Genomic DNA, 24,361 nt, shown 5'->3' with positions numbered 1-24,361 from the left:
TTCTGGTGTCATTCTGGGGTCATTTTTGTGCCATTTTTGTGCCATTTTTGTGTCATTTTTGAGTCATTTTTGTGTCATTTTTGTGCCATTTTTGTGTCATTCTGGTGTCATTTTTGTGCCATTTTTGTGCAATTTTTGTGTCATTTTTGTGTCATTTTTGTCATTTTTGTGTCATTTTTGTCATTTTTGTGTCATTTTTGTCATTAAGGGTCGTATTTGTGTCAATTTTGTCTAATTTTTGTGTCATTTTAATGTCATTTTTGTGTCATTCTGGTGTCATTTTGAGCCGCTTTTGTGTAATTTTGGTGCCATTTTTGTGTCATTTTTTTGTCATTTTTGTATCATTTTTGTATCATTTCTGTGTCATTTTTTTTGTTAATTCTGTTTCATTTTTTTGTCATTTCTGTGTCATTTGTGTATCATTTTTGTATCATTTTTGTATCATTTTTGTCATTTTTGTCATTTTTGCCATTTTTGTTATTTTTGTCATTTTTGTCATTTTTGTCATTTTTGTCATTTTTGTCATTTTTGTAATTTTTGTAATTTTTGTAATTTTTGTAATTTTTGTAATTTTTATAATTTTTGTAATTTTTGTAATTTTTGTAATTTTTGTAATTTTTGTAATTTTTGTAATTTTTGTAATTTTTGTAATTTTTGTATTTTTTGTAATTTTTGTAATTCTTGTAATTTTTGTAATTTTTATAATTTTTGTAATTTTTGTAATTTTTGAAATTTTGTAATTTTTGTAATTTTTGTATTTTTTGTAATTTTTGTAATTTTTGTATTTTTTGTCATTTATGTCATTTATGTCATTTTTGTAATTTTTGTAATTTTTGTAATTTTTGTAATTTTTGTAATTTTTGTGATTTTTGTGATTTTTGTAATTTTTGTAATTTTTGTAATTTTTGTAATTTTTGTCATTTTTGTCATTTTTGTCATAAATGTCATTTATGTCATTTATGTCATTTTTGTCATTTTTGTCATTTTTGTAATTTTTGTAATTTTTGTCATTTTTGTGATTTTTGTGATTTTTGTCATTTTTGTAATTTTTGTAATTTTTGTAATTTTTGTAATTTTTGTAATTTTTGTAATTTTTGTCATAAATGTCATTTATGTCATTTTTGTCATTTTTGTCATTTTTGTCGCTTTTGTTTATTTTGAATTTTTGCCATTTTTGTCTTTTTTCGTATTTTTTTATTTTTTCTTTATAATTTATTTTTTTGTATAAATTTCGTCTTTTTGTTAGTCTCGACCGTTTTGAAATTTTTGCATATTTTCTCGTTATTTTTTCTTAATTTTGTCATTTATCATTTATTTTTGTGTTTTTTTTTCGTTGTTATTTTTGAATAATTTTCATATTGCTTTTTGTGTCCCTGAGAGTATTGTGTATGTTTTGCGTTTTTGAATATTTTTAAAATTATTGGGATTGATGTCATTTATTTCTATTTTGAAATTTTCAAAGTTTAAATGAGTTTTTGTAGGACTCCTAAAGGTAAAAAGTACGTAGCCTTTAGAAGATAATTTAAAATCTGGCGGAAAATTGATCAATCAAACTTCGAGATTGGGCGCCCAAAAGATATACGATTGTATTTAAGCAAAAGGGAAGGTGACATTGGGGAAAATTCGAAGGACGAGTTCCACAGGAAAAAGTTTTACATTTCCACTAGTCAGAACCCTGGGCCGTGGAACCGGAATTGACGAGGCGAAAAACTGCGAATAATTATGCGCCCATTTACTGAAAGTTGGTCCGGGCAAGAGGTGTTCTCTGCTGGGTTCAGACCAAATCAACAGCTCGCCCCAACAGAGTGAGAGTCGGGGAGAGTCGAGCTGACTATATAGATTCCGAGAAAGTTTGCACGGCCATTTGGCTGGAGTAGGGCATTTGCAGATTTGCGACTGAAGTAGTAGTTTTTCCCATGATTAATTGGATTATTTTCCGGTTCGGTGGAAACTTAGACCTTATGATGAGGAAAGATGGTTTTTTACTACTGCTCGGAGGGGTTTGAAATTTGGGGGGCAATAAGAGTTGCTTTATTTTGGGATGAAATTTGAAAACAAATATCAGAGGTGAAACAACCGAATTGATAAGGGGCATTTCGGGGCTCATTAACGAAAATTTCCTATTTTTCAACTAATGAGTTGGGTCACGACAAACAGCAAAAGTCTTATTTTAGTCTGCTCGAGACCAGACAAAATCAATCAAATGTTTGATCTCTGATCCATGTTACACGACATGAGTGGAAAAAGACATACGCTCATTTTGATGTATTATACAACTTCATCCAGCGTTTAGTGACATGATTGAGTTCCGTTGCCAGATTACAGCCTCTGTTAGGCCACGAATCTGAACGAAGAACTGTTCCAAAATGGGACGACGGATTTGTTTGTGTTGCGCCAGTTGGGCCAATGTAAATATTGCTTCAATTAATCACCGTCATCAGCCAGAGAGTCAGGCAAGCAACTTCAGCGATACGGAAAAGGAAACTTTCCATCAGGGAAAATCTCACCGGGCGGAGGTCTCGATTTTTGTTTACTATTCCCGAAAATTTTCCCACCATTTTGACTCTGTCGAATCGACAGTGGAAGTCCATTTTCAACATCATACGGTGAAGGAAAAGTGAAGAGATATTTGGAAATTTGTTAGAACGATGCTTGACTATCTGCTTCGTTCATTGTTGGCTGAAAGCTTCTGACGGGGCCATCATACCGAAAATAATGGGCTCCATTAACTGCTCCAGTTTTTGGCGCAAATCGAGGCAATTTAGCTGCTGAGTTTATTATTGGAAAACCTTAGAGTCTCGCTCAGCAAATTTTGACACTGCAGTTTCGTTTGTTTTGCGTTTATAGAGGGATGGTTGAAAGTCGCTGATGAAGCGATACTTTCATCTATTCTCTAGGAGGCTTGAAAACAAATCACCTCTTAATTGTCACATTTATGATAAATCGATTTAATAGTACAGCGAGTAAAACAAAAGCTTTGATAATTCACTTTTAAGTCACATCTAAACGGATCTTGCGATTAGTTTTGGAATTATTTTTCATTTAAAATGGGTTTCAAGAGTTTCGACCGTTTTCGGTAACAATATTTGCATAAAATGAAAACAAATTAGAACAATTTAGCGAGCGGATTAAATGGAATTTAGAATGTACTGGAATTATGACAATTTTTCGGTTGTTACGAGCTGCATTATGTTGCAGCATATCCTTGATTGTTATGCCAAAACGATTGTTTTAAATGCTTCAAAAACAGGCACAATTGTGATGTAAATGTCATCAATGATATTGTTTAGCTTAAAATATTCCCCCGAATTCGTGCTTTTGTTTCAAGATGTGTCGAGTGTTCCCAAAAGGTAGATTAGTGATGGGTAATGTTGATGTTATTTACGCTGAAATGTTGCAATGTGTGGTTGAACAGCCTCTGTACAAAAAAGTGTGGCAGTATTCAGAAATGTCACTTAATATTGGAAACTTATTTTTCGAGAAAAATTGTTTTCAGTTGTAGAATGTACCGTTAAAAATAATTGTGTTAACGATTCTCAAAATACCGCAATCTAAATGCCCCCAAAATAACGTCGGTTGGTTGATGCAATAGGTTGGTACTCACTCTTCTCACTGGGCGATGATGGTTTACCCGTCGGATGTTTGGAAATGATTTCCTTGTCCTCCTCGTACCGGTTGCCCGGATGATGTTCGATCTGTTTGTTCTCCCCGGGGGATGCTGGGGCCGAGGTGGCATGCGTCGGCACCGAAGCCTTAGTGGTTGCACTTACTACCATTTTTTTTTTGCACATTTTTTTTTTCATTCCAGTCGATCCCCACATTCAGCATTCGGTTTGAAGGATTTTTTTTAAATTTCGATATGAATCACCCAATTTTTATGTCCAGCATATCAATCATGCAAAAAGGTAGGATGCGATGTGTTTTATTTCACAAAATTGTGAGGATGGTTTTTCCGTTGAACGAAGATCGAAAAGTAAAATAAAAATAAATGAACTTAAAAATTAAAAAACCAAAACATCTTAAAACTAAAAATTTTAATCTTTGAAATTTTAAACTTGCCAATGATAGACCTTTGAGAAAAACTTATTTGGAAACTTACCGTCTTCCACACACATTAGGCCGTCGTCCATCAGCTTGAGCCCGGTTGGACAGGCGCAGGAAATCTTCGGACTTCTGCTGTTAATCTGTGGTGCCGGAAGGCAGAGATGAGAACAGTGCCCATTTACGGCCTGACAGTGATTGATACCGTCCGGTTGACGGTACGGATGATACACGTGGATTGTCATCGGATGTTGAAGCTACACAAAAATAAAAAAATTCATTGAGAAAATTTTTTCAAGAAAGTTCTCTCGATCATACCATATGTTGTGCCGTCACAGGTTCCAAGTCCTTGCCGTTGAATTTGTTAGCCTTAAAGACGGCTTCCTTGTCCCAATCGGTCCAGTAGACGTAATCCTCGAAGGTGGTGATCGAGAAGGGATGTCTCAGATAATCGGCCGAGTATAGGACAACCGATCGCTTGGAACCATCGTAGTTGCAGGATGCGATCGTGTTCAGTTTGGCATCAACCTGTGGCGGGATCATTTTTGTAGTGACATCTTAAACTCATTACTGAAAAGGTTATCATACCCAGTATACGCGTTTCCGAACCAAATCCAGCGTCAGTCCATTTGGCCATTTGACTTCGTAGTTGACGATCACCTGCCGATGAGTTCCATCCATACCAGCTCGTTCGATACGAGGAGAAGTTCCCCAATCGGTCCAGTACATCCATCTGAAATCCAATACAATATTCAAATCTCAAACATCAACTTAAGGGAAAAAAACTCACCCATCAACGGGATCCAGGGCAATCGCTCGTGGAATCTCCAGATCATCCTTGATCAGTATCTTTCCCATGTTACCGTCGAAGTTGGTCAGCTCAATGGTAGATTTCTTTATGTCAGTGAAGTAAATGTGATTGTAGATCCAATCCACGGCCAAACCATCCGAGGTTACTGTTTGATCCTTTACAACGACTGTCTTATCGGAACCTTCATCGATCGGTGCTCTGTAAGAAGATTTAATAAGTTTAAAAACCTAGTAAATATAAGTAATATCTTCCCAAAACCCACTTGTAAATCCGCTGCTCGGAAACGTCGCTCCAGTAGATCATCCCGGTGCGGAACACAAAGTCCAAAGCCGTCGCCGATTTGGTGTCATTAACGATCGAAGTCATCTCGCGGTGGTCCAGTGAAATCTTGCGGATGTCGTGACGGCGGGCGAACAGCAATGAAGCGTGTCCTTCCGTTGCCTTGCACTTGGTGTGATCCCGGGGGTCCCGAAGGTAGCCGGCCATACATTCGCACTTGAACGTTCCAATCTCGTTGGTGCACTTTTGCGAACAGGACCCGTCCTCCTCGCACTCGTTGATGTCCTCGCAGGTCCGATTATCGACCAGTTTGTATCTGCGGGGCGAAAAATTAAGAAGATATTAGAAAACGAGACGTTTGTTATTGTTGTTAAGGACTTTTCCAAAGATTTCAATGTTGATATTAAAAGTTCCAAAAAGAAGTATCAGAAACAAAGAACAAAAGATTGTTGAAGCTAAAAAGTTGATTTTCCCATAGATAATTCAAGCTTTTGATTAAATCTTTCTGTATCGTATATGCTTTAGAGCAAAGATACTGCACGTATAGCACGTTAAGTCTTTGCAAAACGTTTTATTGAATAAGCCCAGGAATGTTCAAGATTCGAATACATGTGTAGGAAAGGTAAAGTAAAAATGGATTATAATGATAAAATATAACATAACACTTTCCGTATGATAAGCATCCAAATAAATTAAAATTCTTCATTTTGGTATTCGTATCTTCGGCTAGTGCACAATATCCATGAATAATATCAATATGTAACTTTAATTTTTTTTTCAGAATGTCTTACAACAAATTTTTCTGAACTTGTTATTTTTCTTATAAGTTAAAAAATTACTTGATCATTTTTATGACCAATAAACTGCATGAATGGTTTCTGTATTTGCATAAATATTTTGGTTGTTTTTTTATCTTACTTGATTATAATATAATATAATATATAAAATAATTCAGCTTGAAAAATTAAATAAAGAAAACTTTTATAATGGCATGCAGCAAAGCTTCAATCAGCTGTATTTCAATCAAAGTACATACATTTTACATGTTTTCCAATATTTCCCGGGATCCCGGGAAGTCCCGGGAAATTGGCCGTCGGATTTCTCGTTTTTTGAGAACGGAAAAATGACCGGGAAATGGACACTCTACTTGATACATTTTTGTACCGGAAAATGATCACATTTTCAAATGCGATCGGAAGTATTAGAGAAACATGAGATATCAAAGAGAGCAAAAAAGAACATAAGCCGTAAATATCCTAAATTTCTCAAAAAAGATACAACGGCTCACCAACCCGTAATTTCAAAATCGTTTCGATTTCTCTAGCGATTATGCATCATCTTATCGATAGAGAGTAACACACCATATGCGTGTCTCGGGTGAGTGCTACGAAATCTGAGTAGAAATGCTTAGACCCGCTCCAAAAGAGCACATTCCGAACTGTGACTGTGTGTTCCTATCGTGACGTGTGTGTGTTCGGCTCAGATCTGCCGACGCTTGCCGAATGATTTCCGTCACAGTGGTGTTGATTTGATGGGCGTAAAAACGCGATTTTTCAAATTAATGCTTTATTGGATTAACTCTTTCAGAAAGAGTTACCCGTATTTTTTTCGTTTGCATACAAACAATGAATCATATATAGCAATGAGTCATAATTCATAGTTTTTTCCCGCAGCGTACAAACATAGATACATATAGAAAAACAATTAAATTTGTATTTACTGATCTAATCCGTAGCTTTCAGAAAACCACACTGCACCACACGAGGGTACGTCTGGAACTGACAATGCTTTGCTTGCACACAGTTTATTCGAAACTAGTAACCCGGTGAGGTAATATGAATAATATCAAACGAGCAGCCGTCGCCCGTCGGTCCAGTTAAGTTCTTTAGAAAAATACTCCCAAGTCGAATAAGAAGAAATATCGGCCTCGGCGTGCGCGAGTGTCGCCGAAATATAACCGTTTTATCCTAAGTCGGGATACCCAGTACTCAATTTTGTGAATTCTCTGTCGATTTTTGAGAGGACGCGCTTACTGTGTTAGGTCTCCTTTACTAAGCCAAGTAGTTAAGGAGCTAGGAAAGGAGATTGGCAGGGAGGTTGCCAAGGAAGCGGGGAGAAGCCCGGCCGCAGATGGGTCCACTGAAAACCGCAGTAGTTCCCAGCAAGAGGAGCAGGTCCCAGTCGCAGGAAGAGGTACACCAAGGAGCATAAAAAAGATGTGTTTTTTTGGAGGCAGCCGATATGGTCGACAAGATGCAGGAGTTTGTACGATGTACCAACAACGTGCACACGCACATCAAGACCTGGGTTCCGAAATTGATGGTACTTCTGCAGAATGCCGAAGGATACAGACGGAGAAAACAGTGCAGGAGGCTGGCGAATGGTTCGAAATTGAAAGGAGAACACGAAAACAAAGTCCGTCATGAAGCCAGATCCATCCCCAAAACCAAAACCTCAACGGGTGATCGGCGAAGCGAAAGAAGGCACAACGTATGCGGACTTGTTCCGGAAGCTACGCGCAGAGCCAAAATTATCTGCTCTTGGCGAGAGCGTCACCAAAACAAGATGCTCCCGAAAAGGCAAACTGCTCTTCGAGCTAAAAAACACCCAGCTGTAAAGAGTGCCGACTTCAAGGAGCTTGTCGAAAGCACCCTAGGCGATGAAGCGACTGCCCGAACGCTATCGCAGTGCGCATCTATTGAATGCAAGGACTTGGATGAGTTCACCACAGCAAAAGAGCTCGAGAAAGCACTCTCCAGCATACCTGGTATGAGCAACAAATCTAGCTATAGAACTGAGAAAGACGTACGGTGGAATGCAGATTGCGACGATTCGTCTCTCGCCACCAGCGGCCAACACTCTTCTGACGGCAGGGAGTTTAAGAGTTTGGTGGTCAGTGGGGCACTTTAGAACCGCACCCAGGATACCGAAACAAATGCAACGCTGCTTTAATTGCTGGGACTTTGGTCACTAATCCCGAAGCTGCAACGGACCCGACCGGTCACGATGTTGCCGAAGATTTGGTGAAGAAGGACACTTCGCTAGAGTTTACAAAAATCAACCGAAATTCATGCTGTGCAAGCAGGCGGATGACAACGCTCACGAAACTGGTGGCTTGGACTGTCAGGCATACAAAAAGGCAAAGGCAAGCCAGTCAAATTGGATGTAATCCAGCTAAATCTCAACCATAGCGAGGTCGCACAGCTTCTACTGGAGAAAACGGTAGGCGGAAGGAAGTGTGATGCGGCGCTTTTATCAGAACCATACAAAATTCCGTCTGGAAACGGTAATCGGACAGCGGACAGGTCTGACTTAGCTGCTATGTACGCCACGGGACGTTTTTCTATCCAGGAGATAGTGGTAGATATTCTCGAGACGGATTCGTGATTGTTAAAATTAACGGCATCTTTTTCTGCAACTGCTACGCTCCACCAAGATGGACGATCGGGGAGTTCAACACAATCTTGGATAAACTCACTCACGAACTGACAGGAAGGGCCCCTGTAGTGATAGGAGGAGACTTCAACGCTTTGGCGGTTAATTGGGGTAGTAGGTGCAACAACCCTAGGGGCCACAGTTTGCTAGAGTCCTTCGTGAGACTGGAGGTCGAGCTGTGCAACACTGGATCCATCAGCACCTATCGCAAGCATGGAATTCCAGACAGAACGTCAGTGATAGATGTCACCTTTGCGAGCCCATCATTAAAAACTGACATGAATTGGAGAGTGTGTGACGATTATACGCACAGCGATCACCAGGCGATACGTTATAGCTTAGGAGACTGAAATCTGGTGGCAGTAAGGTAACTGCCAGTACAAGAGCGAAGATGGAAGACCAAAGTTTTCGATAAGAAAGTTTGTACCGAAGCTATATACAGTCAATCGAAAAATTACCCATCTTGTCAATGAATTGTCCATCGTTGAGTCAATGAATTCCATGGTTCCAGGTCCAGAGGCCGACATTGAGCCCCACAACATCTGGTTGCCGCCACCGAGTTTTACAGTTGGGACCAAATTTTTGGGCTGGAGCTCCATTCCTGGTTTTCTCCGCACCATTTGCCGTCCATCCGATCCGAAAAGAACTCTTTAGGCTTATTAAGATAAGCCTATAAGCTTAAGCGAACTCCAGTCGTTTTTTTCATTTTTACCATTGAGATAAAGGGCTTCTTACTCAATCTCTCAAACCGATCCTGTGCGCTACCTTCCGCACAGTATCTGCGCTGACAGCTCTTCCGATGGTCTCAGCGACTTCATGGGCCAATTTCGGAATACTTGTTTTAGGTTTCCTTTTCAGAGTTCGCACAACTACCCATTCATATGTAGAAGTCAAGATGCGTTTTCTTCCTCTTCCAGCGATTTTTTTCACGGTTCCTTCGTATTTCCATTTTTGATAATATACTGCACTGTAGAGTGGGTTCGCTCGACAGATTCTGCTATTTCCCGCCATGACTTTCCGCGACAACACATACTTTTATCAACGATCGTGTCGCAATGTCCGTTTCCTTGTGCTTGTTTACCATTTTGATCACAAATCTTCGAAATTCAGGAAAAAAAACAAAAATAAACACTGCCCAATAGACTGCCCCAAATTTGTATGGGAAATTCAAAACCTGTGAAATGTTATGCGCTGCAGGCTAAAATTGATCCTAGGCCTAGTACAAGATCTCATGCCGAATTTGGGCCAGATCGGATCACGGGAAGGGGTCGCTCAACGAGCCTGAAGTTTGTATGGGATTTTGAGACATTTTGATCGGGAGAAACATGAAAAACCAGTTTTTCATCAATAACTTTGGTTTCCGTCGGCCGATTTTTTTCAAAAACGGGTTTTCTTAAAGCCTAAATTATGAAAAACATTTCATCCGAAGACTGCATATCGATAAGAGTTAAGACAAAAAAGTTATTAGGCTTCCAAAATGGGCTAACTTTTTTAAGGATGGTATTCATCTCAGTAAATGAGTCGGGGCGGTCGAACTTATTGACGCCTCATTAGCAGTGATGAATACCACCGTAAAAAAAGTTAGCCAATTTTGGAAGTCCAATAACTTTTTTGTCTTAACTCTTATCGATATGCAGTCTTCGGATGAAATGTTTTTCATAATTTAGGCTTTAAGAAAACCCGTTTTTGAAAGAAATCGGCCGACGGGAACCAAAGTTATTGATGAAAAACTGGTTTTTCATGTTTCTCCCGATCAAAATGTCTCAAAATCCCATACAAACTTCAGGCTCGTTGAGCGACCCCTTCCCGTGATCCGATCTGGCCCAAATTTGGCATGAGATCTTGTACTAGGCCTAGGATCAATTTTAGCCTGCAGCGCATAACTTTTTCAAAAGTCGGGTCATTTGGGGCACTCTACTGCCCAAGTAGCTGCTGGGTGTTGACATGAAACACTGACAAAAAAACTTTTGCTTATCCACATTGGTATTGTTTACACATCAAACATTTCAGGTTAAATAAAAGGTGTACGATCAATTTTGCATACTCCTCATTTGGGATTTTAAAAAAAATAAGCAGAACATATTATTCAAAACCGTCGCTATCAGATCAATAGCTAAATTTGTAAACAGTTAATGTGCATCAAAATCATAAATGTTGAACCATTTTTTCACACCAAATAAATGAAAAGAGTTAGTAAACCATGTGTGTACGATCAATTTTGCGATTGACTGTACATGCAGGAAACATCACAGGTTCATAATGCTGAGCAGCTGACGAAAATGATGGTAGCGGTGTGCGATATGACCATGCCCAGAGCCCAGAAGGAATACACCGAAGTGGTGGCGACGACCAGCTTACTGGTGGACCTCAGAAATAACTGAGCTTCGTACAAGCTGTCTAAAAGCCAGACGACGAGCTCAACGGACGAGAAATGAAGCCGATAGAGAAACGAGAGTTGCCGTTTACCGAGCAGCCAGGGTGGCACTTAAGCGAGCTATTAAAACAAGCAAAGAGAACTCATACAGAGCGTTATGCCAGAGCGTAGATGATAACCCATGGGGCCAAGCCGCCCAAGGTCGCCGACCGAAAAGTGTCCGGAAAACCTGAGAGAGATCGTTGCTTAACATCTTTTCTCGCAGCATGGCCCGACGTAGTGGCCACTTACCCCGTACGACGCGGGAGACCACGACATCGAGCCAGTAACGAACGAGGTACTTGTGGCTATCGCTAAGAAACTGGCGGTGAATAAGGCCCCTGGTCTGGACGGAATCCCAAATGCAGTGATGAAGGTTGCGGAACAGACCATTTCGGATACTTTCAGAGCGGTGTCGACAAGAGATCTTTTCCCAATCCATGGAAAACGGCGAAGTTGGTGCTACTGCCGAAACCTGGGAAACCTTCATTATCGTGCAGACCCATTTGTTTGCTGGACACCCTTCTGGAGAGGATAATATTATTTTTTTTTTAAACAGATGGCAAATGTGGACTTTCGGTCAGACAGTTCGGTTTTCGGAAAAGGAGATCTACGGTGGGCGCCATCCAAATGCTGACAGAGTACGCGAAGCGCGCATATAAAAAGAAGCGAATAGGTATTCGTCACTGCACCATTATGACAATCGACGTTAAGAATGCCTTCAACAATGCCAGCTGGGAAGCGATTGCCAAAGCGCTTCACAGGATGAGTGTTCCCAATACCCTCTGCAGGATAATAGGAAGCTTCTTCGAAAATCGAGTCCTGACGTACGAAACCGAAACTGGGTTACGATCTACTGCCCTATAATAAGGTGTTAAATCTGAAACTACCAGCAGGTATGCAGATAGTCGGAATTGCTGACGATATCGTGCTCATGATCACCACCGAAACAATCGAGGGTATAGAAGACCTTGCAACGGTGCTCGTAGAAAAGGTTGGCATCTTGATGGAGGGAGTTAAGCTTCAGATAGCTCATCATAAAATCAAAGTTCTACTCGTGACCAACAGAAGAGATACGGAGGAGTGGCCTGGAGTTCTGTCATAGAGGTGTACCAGATCCAAACATCGCAACAGATCCAAATTACAGAGAACACATCGGTAGATAGCCATACGAGTTTCCTGTGCATACAGGATCATATCAGCTGATGCAGCTTTTGTCATCACTGGCATGATTCCCATCCAAATCTGGCGGAGGATATGGAGTGTTACGAAGCAAGAGCTGTTAGAGTAGTGCGTAAAGTTAAACGAGCAGCGTCAACGCTCAAGTGGTGCATCTAACAACGCAAGATGGACGCATAGGCTAATCCCGCGACTTTCAGATTCAGTAAATCGGCAATATGGAGAGATCAACTTCTACCTGACGCAGTTTCTTTCAGGTCAAGGGTCCTTCAAGCAATATCTTAATCGAAGGCACATCTTGAATACGAAGCCCAAGGTGGTTTTAGTGGAACGAACCCACTCACGTCAGCAAATACCCGGCTGCTATGGTTTGAGTCAAATTTTCTTCAAAAAAAAACATACATTGAAGAATACATAGCGATTCGGGTGACATAACTCGTCGAATTGCACCTCGTAGTGATGAGTCCATACAGCGTGTTGGCAAGAAATGTTAGTGATGATGATCTTAAATGGGTACTCGAAGCTTATCCGACTTGATTATTCTTTTCTTAAGCGTTTAATGGAGTCAAGGCTACGAGCTGAAATTTAGCGGGTTAGGTCGTTCGACTCGAAGAATGAGCCCAATAGAGTCGTTCTAAAGACTGGATCTGTAAGCTTTAAACCAGATCTTCATTGTAGATGAAACTTTCACGGCTGAGGTATCTGTGAACTTAGGTTATGACAAATCAACTAGTGATTTAACCTGATACTAAAATTAAAAAAAAATCTGTAGAGAACTAAACCTGCGAAGCTAGTCTCATCCAATAGTTTTTCAAAAACTCAACTCCAGATAAATACATAATTTTTTATCGTGTACTCACCCAGGCCTACAGTCGCAGTAATATCCAGCGGGCGTATCCACGCATGTATGAGAACATCCGCCGTTCTTCTCCAGACACTCATTCTTGCCACATTTGTCAACAGGCTCATCCTGGAACTCGGGACAATCAGCCTTCTTGTCACAAACCTTCGACAGTGGAATACACATTCCACCACCGCAATCGAACTCCGTCTTCGGATTGCACTTGGCCGCCGGGCGTTCCGCTGAATTATTCGAAGAAAAAAAAGTTTGTTGTAATGGGTGTTCAGGGATGGTTTTATGGGTTGAAAATACTTACCACAATCCAACTCATCACTTCCGTCCTGACAGTCGGGCTTCCCGTTGCAGTGGAAGTGCCCATTGATACAGGTACGATCCTTCTTGCACTGGAACTGATCCGCTCGGCAGGTTACATTCTGACAGATCGGAGGCATCTCATCGTCACCTTGGGGACAATCTTTCTCCCCATCGCAGATCCAGCTCTTGTGAATGCAGGTGATCCGATCGTTACATTGATACTCTAAGGACAGACACGGGTTGACCGGTGGAGGTGTGGGATTTGTGCAGCCCTAGTTGAAAGAAAGTTTGATTAGCCGCACTTAAAATTTCATTTAAGACTAAAGTGATCTTACTCTCTCATCGGAAGCATCCGGACAATCGGGCTCGCCATCGCAGCGCCACTTCGACGTGATACAGTAGTTTTCCGAGCAGGCAAACTGCTTTAGCGGATCGCAGGTCGTAGCTTGGCAGTTCTTCTCATCGCTGTTGTCCCCGCAATCGTCATCCCGATCGCACTGCCAACGTTTCTGTATGCACCTTCCATTGGCACAGGTGAACTCATCCGAGCGACAGGTTTCATCTGCGATGAACAGTCAAAAGAAAACGGTATAAATAGCTGAATGGAGGCAAATTTTTTAGTGCAAAATTCAAAAGTCTAGAACGAAACTCATGTTTTTTTTCATCAATCTCTAGATTGTTCTTTAAAAAGGGAAATCTCAAAAGACATTTAAACTGAGCCGAAAATTTTCTTCCGTGATTGGGTACTTTTTTATTTGGTTGTCTATTGGTCAGTCAGACCGGCCGAAACTGTCACACCCTTGTCAAATAACATGAAAAAAAAACCGGCCTCCTAGGGGGAAGCAAAACTCAAAAAGGCGCAATAAACTTTGCCTACTTTATGGCGATATTTTTCGGTTTCGAATCGACCAAGTGGCTGGTTTGGCGATAGAATCAATTGGTTTAAACCCAACTTTATGGCAGAAGCCATTCTAAAGAGAGAGGGAAAAGGGTCCAAGACTGTTAACATCTGGATTTATCGAGACAACAAACAGCTGCTTGGGCTCTTTCGCCTTTTTATTTAAAGGAAATCAACCGCCAAAGCAACCGCCAAAGCAAAACAAACCAACCAGTAAAGGCTATCTGGAAAAGGTAATTCAATCTTCAATTGGTACTGTAACTTCTCGGAATCCCGGCAGAAATCCACACTAAGCTGTAATAAAATGAGGATTTTTCTAGCTTATAATCCTTCTAGCTGAAGACTTTTTAACCAGCATCAGCAATATTAAATCTTATGTGTAGGCAATAAAAGTATTCTGTTGGAAAAACAAATGAAAACCACATCTAAAAAGTGAAATTATAAATTTGAAATCTAGAATTTGAAATCTCAAATTTGAAATCTAAAGTTTGGAACCTAAAATTTGAAATCTAAAATTTGAAATCTAAAATTTGAAATCTAAAATTTTAAATCTAAAATTTTAAATCTAAAATTTTAAATCTAAAATTTGAAATCTAAAATTTGAAATCTAAAATTTGAAACCTAAAATTTGAAATCTAAAATTTGAAATCTAGAATTTGATATCCAAAATTTAAAATCTAAAATTTAAAATCTAAAATTTGAAATCAACAATTTGAAATCGAAAATTTCAAATCTAAAATTTACAATCTAAAATTTGAAATCTAGAATTTGAAATCTAAAATTTGAAATCCAAAATTTGAAATCTAAAATCTGAAACCTCAAATTTGAATCTAAAATCTGAAATCTAAAATCTGAAATCAAAAATCTGAAATCTAAAATCTGAAATTTTAAAAATCTCAAATCTAAAATCTGAAATCTAAAATCTGAAATCTCAAATCTGAAATCTAAAATCTGAAATCTCAAATCTGAAATCTAATATCTGAAATCTAAAATCTGAAACCTAAAATCTGGAATTTAAAATTTGAAATCTGAAATCTCAAATCTCAAATCTCAGATCTCAAATCTCAAATCTCAAATCTCAAATCTCAAATCTCAAATCTCAAATCTCAAATCTCAAATCTCAAATCTCAAATCTCAAATCTCAAATCTCAAATCTCAAATCTCAAATCTCAAATCTCAAATCTCAAATCTCAAATATCAAATCTCAAATCTCAAATCTCAAATCTCAAATCTCAAATCTCAAATCTCAAATCTCAAATCTCAAATCTCAAATCTCAAATCTCAAATCTAAAATCTCAAATCTCAAATCTCAAATCTCAAATCTCAAATCTCTAATCTCTAATCTCTAATCTCTAATCTCAAATCTCTAATCTCAAATCTCAAATCTCAAATCTCAAATCTCAAATCTCAAATCTCAAATCTCAAATCTCAAATCTCAAATCTCAAATCTCTAATCTCTAATCTCAAATCTCAAATCTCAAATCTCAAATCTCAAATCTCAAATCTCAAATCTGAAATCTGAAATCTGAAATCTGAAATCTGAAATCTGAAATCTGAAATCTGAAATCTGAATCTGAATCTGAAATCTGAATCTGAAATCTGAATCTGAAATCTGAATCTGAAATCTGAATCTGAAATCTGAATCTGAAATCTGAATCTGAAATCTGAATCCGAAATCTGAATCTGAAATCTGAATCTGAAATCTGAATCTGAAATCTGAATCCTTCTAGCTGAAGACTTTTTAACCAGCATCAGCAATATTAAATCTTATGTGTAGGCAATAAAAGTATTCTGTTGGAAAAACAAATGAAAACCACATCTAAAAAGTGAAATTATAAATTTGAAATCTAGAATTTGAAATCTCAAATTTGAAATCTAAAGTTTGGAACCTAAAATTTGAAATCTAAAATTTGAAATCTAAAATTTGAAATCTAAAATTTTGAATCTAAAATTTTAAATCTAAAATTTTAAATCTAAAATTTGAAATCTAAAATTTGAAATCTAAAATTTGAAACCTAAAATTTGAAATCTGAAATTTGAAATCTAGAATTTGAAATCCAAAATTTAAAATCTAAAATTTAAAATCTAAAATTTGAAATCAACAATTTGAAATCGAAAATTTCAAATCTAAAATTTACAATCTAAAATTTGAAATCTAGAATTTGAAATCTAAAATTTGAAATCCAAAATTTGAAATCTAAAATCTGAAACCTAAAATTTGAATCTAAAATCTGAAATCTAAAATCTGAAATCAAAAATCTGAAATCTAAAATCTGAAATTTTAAAAATCTCAAATCTAAAATCTGAAATCTAAAATCTGAAATCTCAAATCTGAAATCTAAAATCTGAAATCTAAAATCTGAAATCTCAAATCTGAAATCTAATATCTGAAATCTAAAATCTGAAACCTAAAATCTGGAATTTAAAATTTGAAATCTGAAATCTCAAATCTCAAATCTCAAATCTCAAATCTCAAATCTCAAATCTCAAATCTCAAATCTCAAATCTCAAATCTCAAATCTCAAATCTCAAATCTCAAATCTCAAATCTCAAATCTCAAATCTCAAATCTCAAATCTCAAATCTCAAATCTCAAATCTCAAATCTCAAATCTCAAATATCAAATCTCAAATCTCAAATCTCAAATCTCAAATCTCAAATCTCAAATCTCAAATCTCAAATCTCAAATCTCAAATCTCAAATCTCAAATCTCAAATCTCAAATCTCAAATCTCAAATCTCAAATCTCAAATCTCAAATCTCAAATCTCAAATCTCAAATCTCAAATCTCAAATCTCTAATCTCAAATCTCAAATCTCAAATCTCAAATCTCTAATCTCAAATCTCAAATCTCAAATCTCAAATCTCAAATCTCAAATCTCAAATCTCAAATCTCAAATCTCAAATCTCAAATCTCAAATCTCAAATCTCAAATCTCTAATCTCAAATCTCTAATCTCAAATCTCAAATCTCAAATCTCAAATCTCAAATCTCAAATCTCAAATCTCAAATCTCAAATCTCAAATCTCAAATCTCAAATCTCAAATCTCAAATCTCAAATCTCAAATCTCAAATCTCAAATCTCAAATCTCAAATCTCAAATCTCAAATCTCAAATCTCAAATCTCAAATCTCAAATCTCAAATCTCAAATCTCAAATCTCAAATCTCAAATGTGAACCTGAAATCTGAAATCTGAAATCTGAAATCTGAATCTGAATCTGAAATCTGAATCTGAAATCTGAATCTGAAATCTGAATCTGAAATCTGAATCTGAAATCTGAATCTGAAATCTGAATCTGAAATCTGAATCTGAAATCTGAATCTGAAATCTGAATCTGAAATCTGAATCTGAAATCTGAATCTGAAATCTGAATCTGAAATCTGAATCTGAAATCTGAATCTGAAATCTGAATCTGAAATCTGAATCTGAAATCTGAATCTGAAATCTGAATCTGAAATCTGAATCTGAAATCTGAATCTGAAATCTGAATCTGAAATCTGAATCTGAAATCTGAATCTGAAATCTGAATCTGAAATCTGAATCTGAAATCTGAATCTGAAATCTGAATCTGAAATCTGAATCTGAAATCTGAATCTGAAATCTGAATCTGAAATCTGAATCTGAAATCTGAATCTGAAATCTGAATCTGAAATCTGAATCTGAAATCTGAATCTGAAATCTGAATCTGAAATCTGAATCTGAAATCTGAATCTGAAATCTGAATCTGAAATCTGAATCTGAAATCTGAATCTGAAATCTGAATCTGAAATCTGAATCTGAAATCTGAATCTGAAATCTGAATCTGAAATCTGAATCTGAAATCTGAATCTGAAATCTGAATCTGAAATCTGAATCTGAAATCTGAATCTGAAATCTGAATTTAAAATCTGAATCTCAAATCTGAATCTAAATCTGAATCTGAAATCTGAATCTGAAATCTGAATCTGAAATCTGAATCTGAAATCTGAATCTGAAATCTGAATCTGAAATCTGAATCTGAAATCTGAATCTGAAATCTGAAATCTGAATCTGAAATCTGAATCTGAAATCTGAATCTGAAATCTGAATCTGAAATCTGAATCTGAAATCTGAATCTGAAATCTGAATCTGAAATCTGAATCTGAAATCTGAATCTGAAATCTGAATCTGAAATCTGAATCTGAAATCTGAATCTGAAATCTGAATCTGAAATCTGAATCTGAAATCTGAATCTGAAATCTGAATCTGAAATCTGAATCTGAAATCTGAATCTGAAATCTGAATCTGAAATCTGAATCTGAAATCTGAAATCTGAAATCTGAATCTGAAATCTGAATCTGAAATCTGAATCTGAAATCTGAATCTGAAATCTGAATCTGAAATCTGAAATCTGAAATCTGAATCTGAAATCTGAATCTGAAATCTGAATCTGAAATCTGAATCTGAAATCTGAATCTGAAATCTGAATCTGAAATCTGAATCTGAAATCTGAATCTGAAATCTGAATCTGAAATCTGAATCTGAAATCTGAATCTGAAATCTGAATCTGAAATCTGAATCTGAAATCTGAATCTGAAATCTGAATCTGAAATCTGAATCTGAAATCTGAATCTGAAATCTGAATCTGAAATCTGAATCTGAAATCTGAATCTGAAATCTGAATCTGAAATCTGAATCTGAAATCTGAATCTGAAATCTGAATCTGAAATCTGAATCTGAAATCTGAATCTGAAATCTGAATCTGAAATCTGAATCTGAAATCTGAATCTGAAATCTGAATCTGAAATCTGAATCTGAAATCTGAATCTGAAATCTGAATCTGAAATCTGAATCTGAAATCTGAATCTGAAATCTGAATCTGAAATCTGAATCTGAAATCTGAATCTGAAATCTGAATCTGAAATCTGAATCTGAAATCTGAATCTGAAATCTGAATCTGAAATCTGAATCTGAAATCTGAATCTGAAATCTGAATCTGAAATCTGAATCTGAAATCTGAATCTGAAATCTGAATCTGAAATCTGAATCTGAAATCTGAATCTGAAATCTGAATCTGAAATCTGAATCTGAAATCTGAATCTGAAATCTGAATCTGAAATCTGAATCTGAAATCTGAATCTGAAATCTGAATCTGAAATCTGAATCTGAAATCTGAATCTGAAATCTGAATCTGAAATCTGAATCTGAAATCTGAATCTGAAATCTGAATCTGAAATCTGAATCTGAAATCTGAATCTGAAATCTGAATCTGAAATCTGAATCTGAAATCTGAATCTGAAATCTGAATCTGAAATCTGAATCTGAAATCTGAATCTGAAATCTGAATCTGAAATCTGAATCTGAAATCTGAATCTGAAATCTGAATCTGAAATCTGAATCTGAAATCTGAATCTGATATCTGAATCTGAAATCTGAATCTGAAATCTGAATTTGAAATCTGAATCTGAAATCTGAATCTGAAATCTGAATCTGAAATCTGAATCAGAAAACTGAATTTGGAGTTTTTAATAGATTCTTATTTTAGCTTTCCATTTCTTAAATTGTAGGATTTCAAAATGAAAAAAAAAAAATCAATTGAATGGGAAATTCCAACAATCCGTTAAAAGGATTTCTTTTTCAAATTTCTCATATGGGCGAAAAGAAAAGTTCTTCTTAATACCTTTATCTCTTCCAGATAATTTGTTTGTTTATGAGTTGTTTTCTTTTGGATCAGAAGGTCGGATTGGGTCATCACTACTTTTTACGGTTCTTTAACAGGATTAAAAACTCCCAGGTGGGGGAGAAGATATTTGCTTATGAGCTTAGTGAATTGATTCTCTTTACAGCTTCTGAGGATTCTAGGAATAAACCCGAAGAAAGTTTTAAATGTTTCCTAGAAAATCAAAGCTATAAACTTTTTTTTATTATTTTGTATCTTTTTGAGAAATTTTGAATCGATTGCCAAATAGTTTCGAAATTTTGAAAAATTAAGCAAAAATCACAATGAAAAACTAAAAATTTTTACTCCAATCATCAGCATTTGTCACGAAAGAGAACTTGTTTGGAAATAATCAACGCCTAGAATTATACTCAACAAATAAAAAAGCCTGAGCCTACATCCGGTTCCGGTTGCCAGGATTCTCTCGAAGCTGCGGCCAACCAATCAAACCAGAAGCTGTCGTAGCCACCAAACTCCGCCGGAATCCAGCGGGATTGGCGGCGGAAGGTGTTCGTTAGTTTTCCGAAGCTTCATCGCCATTCTGAGGACTTTGACCGATTCTAACAAATACGGACGAGCACAAGAATGGTGATGATGATGGCCACTAGTTTTCTATGGAGCTCCGAATAGAAAGGGAAAATAACGGAAAAAAATCCTAGACAACTACTGATATAGTTGTTTGCCATCCGCAGCTCGATGCAAATTCTGTACCATCACAACGAGCGACGGCGGCGGCGGCCGGAAATGATATTCAAATATCTGAAAGGAGAAAGCAACCGCCCTCTGGCGCTTCGATGGGAAAAAGTTGGTTGAAAACAGCACGAGAGCATGAGAAAAGCTGTGGCGTGTGACGGTTGTCGACACAACGATGATATTGTTGGGAGCTTTTTTTTCCCCTTTTTTATAAATTTTCACAAGGTTTTTACCCTTGCATGTCTCGAACCCACTTTGAATTGGATGTTCCTTTGAAGAATAATCTCAAATTATGATGCTTCCTTTCACAAATAAATCACATTTGATGTAGCACAACTGTTGAACTTTCCAAATTCAACTTCAGTTTTTATCTTGATTTTTAGCATGGATGAAATTATAGTATGAGTGTCGTATACATGGCGACCGTCATAAATTATGTTTCAATTACATTTTTCATTAAACTGCTTGGCTTCATAATAGAAGGATTATTTTCTCAAGCCAAATTCAATGTGTGCTTTGCAAGAAATCTCTTAAGAACAAAACTAATTCCTGAAAACGAAAAACTATCATTTAAGCTTGATGTATCTTTAGCTAAGATCAGGTCAGATAAAAATCATACGAAAGCTGCTCAAGCTATCAAAGCACTTGTTTAGAATACCTAATTCTCTGAGCCTCCACAATCTGTTACCATCAAGATTCGAGAGCAAGAAAACAAAAAACAAAAAAAAAGATTCAACACCATAGGCCTCGCTGACGTCTCCCAAAAACGTGTCATCTTTGAAGCAATCTCACGAAATATGTTGAACAAAAACGAATAGGGTTTTGAAAAAAAAAACGCATTTTTTCCATGTGACATGAATCCTTCCTTCTTCTGGAGAAGCAAACTTTCAACACGCTTTGTCACTTCCGGCAAAGCAGCAGAAAAAACATTGTGTCTTCTACTAAAAGTGTTTCAGAAAAAAAACCACTCATAACGTTGATCATTCATATGCGCTTAACTGTATCCACACATGTCGGCCGAGATTGATTTCGATTTGGGAAAAGTTAACGAAAGCGCTTTGTGTTTTTGCAAAAAATCTTCCTTTATGATTCTTTTTCTAAAACTTCCAAAAATCAAGTACGATTTTTTATAATTTCAAAATTTCTTGGCTATGAATGTTATCCAAAAATACGTTCAAATGAATCAATATTGAAAATACTGAGAAAGTAGTAGTGTAAACAAATTTTTTAAGTAAAAAATTACATAAATAACAAAAAATAACAGGAATAACAAATTGTCATAAATTATGATTCAAAATGACAAAAATTTGTTGAAATCGGATACATTCACACGGCGCACCCTGTATTGAAAAAAAACAAAAAAGGCTTTGTGAATATGGAATAAAATTTAAACACAGAGAAAAAGTTTCAAACCCTCCGTAAATAAAGTTGATCTGCAAAACAACATTTAATTTTAAAATCCACAAATTTTCGGCTCCAGTAATTTCTCATTAGTCTGTTCAAAATTATGCATAAAGGTTGCCGAATCTAGACATCCAAATATAGGCTCTGCCTTCCCCTTGCTCTTGCACTCGAATAAGCAGCCACGTAATTGTCATAAAAAAAAACACGAATTAAACCAAAAACGTGGGGAAAAACTTTTCCAATATGCCATTAATTTGAAAATCCTTCATGCCCAACGCCTTGTCGGGCGACTGTCTGCCTGTGCCCCAGACGCAAAAACGTCCCACCACTCAATTGGTTTCTCCCCTAGAAGACCGAGAAAAAAAGCACTTGCAAAAGTGTCGAAATTCGAACAACTTTTAATCGTTGTCGGCCTCGCGACTCGCCGCCCACAAATTCATCTGCGTTTTTTCCCTCCCCGCGTCGAAATGTCACCCGGAAAAAAATTCCTCTCGCACAGGAAGTGGCTGCGAGGTGGGGGAAATTTCAAATTCATATGATAACAGTTTTAATTACTTTCTCTCCAGCAGCCTCCAGAGGGGAAAATGTTTTTCGTGAATAATTTTTCCAATACTTTCCGGAAGATGCCGACTCATTATTGTCACTACTCTGAGCAGTTTTAACCAGAAGGTGAAAGGCCTTTTCCGAAATATGAAAACTTTCAGCTATTTGCTTCTGGCTTCTGACGTTAAATGAAATGCCTTTGAATATTAACAAAGAATTTGAAAAGAATTCAAACTCGATCAAGTTGCTCGACCAATCTTCAAAAAGCTTCGAATAAGCTTAATTTAGAGTTACATAGAATAAAACATCTCTGAAAAGTGATCATTTCGACACTAAACTCAGTATCTAAAAGTGCTATTTTTCAGCACTAAAGCAATAAGAACTAAACAAATCGGATTATTCGTATATCCCGAAAGTATACAAGAGAGCGCGAGATTTTCTCTCAAAGAATGCAAACTGTTATAAGAAGGACAAGACACACCGAGGGAAAAAGTTTTTTTACAGAAATTTACGAAATGTTTGCACGTTTTTCGTTTTCATATAAGAGCAAACATTTCAGAAGCACATTTTCATAAATGGAATACGACACCTGAATAAACCTATAAAAATCTTCATAATAAATTTTTTTTCCAGTACAATAAACAGCTCAAAAAGTCCTTTGATTTGGGATAAAACCTACAAATTTGTTGCTATGGTTTACCAAAATCACGCGGCGTTTCAATGACAAGAAAACACCAGTTTTTGAAACTCAATTTATCGCTTAGAAAATGTTATGTTATCAAAAAATGTTAAAAATTCTAGAAGAACACATAAAAATTGATTCAACTTGCTTTATAAGAGAGCACTGAAAGAAAAAGTCAAAGTAAAATACAATTTAAATTCATCGAAAATTTTCACCTGTTTTCATTTTTTCCTAATAACAAAACATCGAACATTCTTTTAACATCTCTAATTGAGCATTGTTTGGTAATGTTTTGGTTCAGGCATGATTCACTCGATGTTCAAAGTATTCAATAAGTTCTCAGTCTAAACCAGTGGTTTTCAAACTTTTTCCACTCACCGCCCCCTTTTTCAAAATTTTTGAGCTCAACGCCCCCTGGGCAAATTTTAAGAAAATCCTAAAATAATGATAATCTGGATCGTTGAAAAATCATTAGCTTTTGGCTTTATGTTGTTGTAAGACTTAACTCAAAATTCATTCAAATCTATATGAGCCCCTCAGAGGCAAAGTGGTAGGAAGTATACGTAAGTGTAAAAAATGGTCGATTTTAATGTTATAATGTCAAACAATTCCTTATATTTCAAACTTTATTCCATAATTTTTCTGAATTTTAGAATTTTCTTTACATACTATTTCGTCTGAACGAAAAATGCAAATTTTCGAAAAATATGAAAAATAACCAAACATAAAAACTTTATTAGTTTGTTTTGATTGTTTTGATATAAAATCATTTACAACAAAATTTTATAATCACTATTAATTCGCATTATTGAATACAAACTTACAAATTAATTACTGTCCAGCCGATGAAATAACGTAAAAATAGTATTTTTCTTGATATCTGAATTTAAGTCTTGTTCAAGTTATGCATTTAAATTAGATTTTATTAACTGAATTCCGGAACTGTTAGTGATAACCGAATAAATTAAAAGTTTTTGAGATTCGCCACAATCGAAATAAAGAGTAACAAGTTAAAATTAAAATTATCTCACCTAAGAAAATTCTTTCAAACTTTCTTTCCAAAGAGCTATTACTGAATCACATATGACACCCTTTTGCACAGATTTTTTCGAAGGTTTTTTTCTACCAGTTTTTTTTGAGACAATAGATT

At 36.4% G+C, this 24,361-nt stretch overlaps 1 protein-coding gene across 1 annotated transcript in view; it reads right to left on the bottom strand.

Annotated features, from left to right (window-relative positions):
* Positions 1-24,361, bottom strand: part of LOC129753983 (low-density lipoprotein receptor-like) — a 40,317-nt gene that overhangs the window by 2,111 nt on the left and 13,845 nt on the right. The window contains exons 2-10 of the mRNA XM_055749839.1: positions 13,650-13,876; positions 13,316-13,586; positions 13,019-13,241; positions 5,115-5,447; positions 4,832-5,050; positions 4,630-4,774; positions 4,360-4,569; positions 4,100-4,298; positions 3,605-3,769 (exon numbers count right to left, since the gene is read on the bottom strand). Coding sequence (XP_055605814.1) covers positions 3,605-3,769; positions 4,100-4,298; positions 4,360-4,569; positions 4,630-4,774; positions 4,832-5,050; positions 5,115-5,447; positions 13,019-13,241; positions 13,316-13,586; positions 13,650-13,876 — 1,992 coding nt within the window. The remainder of the gene's footprint in view (positions 1-3,604; positions 3,770-4,099; positions 4,299-4,359; positions 4,570-4,629; positions 4,775-4,831; positions 5,051-5,114; positions 5,448-13,018; positions 13,242-13,315; positions 13,587-13,649; positions 13,877-24,361) is intronic.

This window comes from Uranotaenia lowii, chromosome 3, assembly GCF_029784155.1.
Source record: "Uranotaenia lowii strain MFRU-FL chromosome 3, ASM2978415v1, whole genome shotgun sequence".
In the NCBI taxonomy this organism is placed as follows: Eukaryota; Metazoa; Arthropoda; class Insecta; order Diptera; family Culicidae; genus Uranotaenia; species Uranotaenia lowii.
The sequence above is the reverse complement of the archived record's forward strand: the minus strand, read 5'-3'. Positions and strand labels throughout refer to the sequence as shown.